Source organism: Fibroporia radiculosa (genome assembly GCF_000313525.1).
Source record: "Fibroporia radiculosa TFFH 294 genomic supercontigs, scaffold3769, whole genome shotgun sequence".
NCBI lineage: Eukaryota > Fungi > Basidiomycota > Agaricomycetes > Polyporales > Fibroporiaceae > Fibroporia > Fibroporia radiculosa.
Window position 1 is genome coordinate 2,119 of NW_012133694.1, and position 2,235 is coordinate 4,353.

The 2,235-nt window shown below is 49.5% G+C and overlaps 1 protein-coding gene across 1 annotated transcript; it reads right to left on the minus strand.

Annotated features, from left to right (window-relative positions):
- Positions 1–603: 603 nt before the first annotated feature.
- FIBRA_08845 (uncharacterized protein) lies at positions 604–927 on the minus strand (the record flags this gene model as incomplete). The annotated part of the gene is made up of 1 exon (XM_012330461.1): positions 604–927. One exon carries the CDS (start codon positions 925–927, stop codon positions 604–606), a length of 324 nt encoding a protein of 107 aa, XP_012185851.1.
- Between the last annotated feature and the right edge of the window lie 1,308 nt (positions 928–2,235).

The window sequence follows — 2,235 nt, forward strand, 5'->3', positions numbered from 1 at the left end:
AACATTACTCCACAAGGGCTTCTATGACTTTTTATTGCTGATACCATCCACACCCTCACGCTTCCGATTCTTCTGGTGTGAAGATCTTGAACCGAATGCTTGATCAACATACGAGGATATTCACTCGCCCCGGACCAACTGCTGCGATTCTGGTGACTCCTTTCTCCCATATCGTCCCACCTCACCACTGGGATTCTGCGATACCTACCCCAATACTTATACCTGAGAATGATATCGCGCCTGCGTCCCTCCTAAGTGTATTATGTCCATCTGTCATCGATTCGAGGGACGCAATGACAACGACCAGAAGGGCGATGTCGATAGCTGCTAGTCAAACTTGAAGTTTCGTAACTAAGCCCCAGACAGTGGCCACTGAACGATATGTCGAATTCCACCCCATGCCTCGTAATACATGGGAAGTATCTACGCCCGGGGTGGAATATGACCACAGCGCCCTTTGAGACGATGGAGATACCGAACGGAGGCGCGCTTGTCGACCGCGGGCATTCCGGTGTGCCGTGTGCCCAGATGTGTGGAAGCCTCCTGATACTAGATGGAGGACATGAACGAGCGGCGGACACCTCGGACGCGCTCGAACATGACCTATGTGGTCCCAAAGATGGACTGGTGCCACTGACGAAGATCTGGGTGTGGTGTGGGTGTGACTCGCAGCTCGACGGCCCATCGCAATGGACGCCTGCCGCCACTTTGAGAAACCATGTCGTGAACTACTTCACCAATGACGAAAGCGGCTGGCCGAGCGATGCGAAATAGCACACTGTGTACGGATAAAGGCAGTGCATAATTAAGGCGAACTACCGCATTGGCATCGTGCATCTCCACATGACGAGGGCGACGTGCGCGTGGTTTGGGTAGGTTCTCGTTAGACAGGATATCCTTGTTCAGCACTAGGCGAAATTTGGACATGGAAGTGCCGTCAAGCACATTCGAGGGCACAACGCCCACACGAGACCTTTATCGTCGGAGATGAGCCCTTGTAAAACCTGGGCTGAGCTACTCTCTAGTACGCTCTCTGCCTTTCATATAATAAGGAAGAAGTTAATTTGGGCGTTTACTTAGCTGTGCAAATGCCGCTTGACATATTAAAAAAAGTGGCACCTCAAGGGCTGAACCTTCCAATACGTTGTGGGACATGCTCTAAATGTCGACGCACGAGTCTTCCGCCGAAGATACAGCGTGTATGGAGCAAGCATCCCATCCTGATGGACACAAAAATAAAACTGTATCTGGTATTAGTAGACAATAGCTGTCAAGGATAGCAATGGCTTACCGATCCTATATTAATCATAGATTCAATTCCAGATTGACCGGTCAAGGTAAGATCGTTTCACAACTACACCTGTTACACATGCATTGACAGCGCATGACACAGAAATGGAGTGTACACATACATGACATTCCCAGCATGTTGAACGCTGTGCAAAGTGGACCAATCGCAGGCACGTCTTTATGATGCAGTTCGCTTTGGTCTCTCGGCTTCTAACTGTTCAGTTGAATTTTCTTGATATTAGAGACAAGCCTCGGGGAACACTACTCGTTTCTGATAGCCCGCCCTGCATTGACTTAGACTAAGAGTGCCGGCGACAGCCCTTAATATTGCATAAGTGTGATATGAACATCTATCAGTTGATTCTAAGGGCAATTTCTGACAGAAGCAAACAACTTGGGGAACATTGTGTAATCCTCGCTTTGGTTCGGATCAATTTGATCGATGCGTTGCTACCAAACGACATGCATGGAGTTCGCCTGGTCTGGCTTAGTGCACAGGAACATATGATCGTGGATGGAACGCCCTTCAATTTGTCCAATCTTCACGCCAGGCCTAGTCTAAAGCACTGTCTACAATCTCTGTCGGCAGTTGTTACATAAACAGAGGACTCGGCATCAGTCCACAGTGCACCGAAGCGGAAGTGGGGTGGTCTCTTCTATACGTACGTGCGTCTCAATTATAGAATGCTATCTGATTATCTGCGCTGATGAGCACAGTTGGTCGCCTTCAGTTAGGCGCCTCCCTGGCAGCGGCGATAAAGTACTAGCAGTACACCATAACGCGCTGGAAGCGCTCATAAAAGAAACAGAGATTCAGAGGTGGGTACTGTCTGCGGAACTAGTTCATAACTTACCAGCGAGCCGCGAGTGCACTCTTTGATACACAGAGCTGCTTGAAACCAGAAGTTCCGCAGGCGTACGAGATACACGAGGCAGCCGAACAGG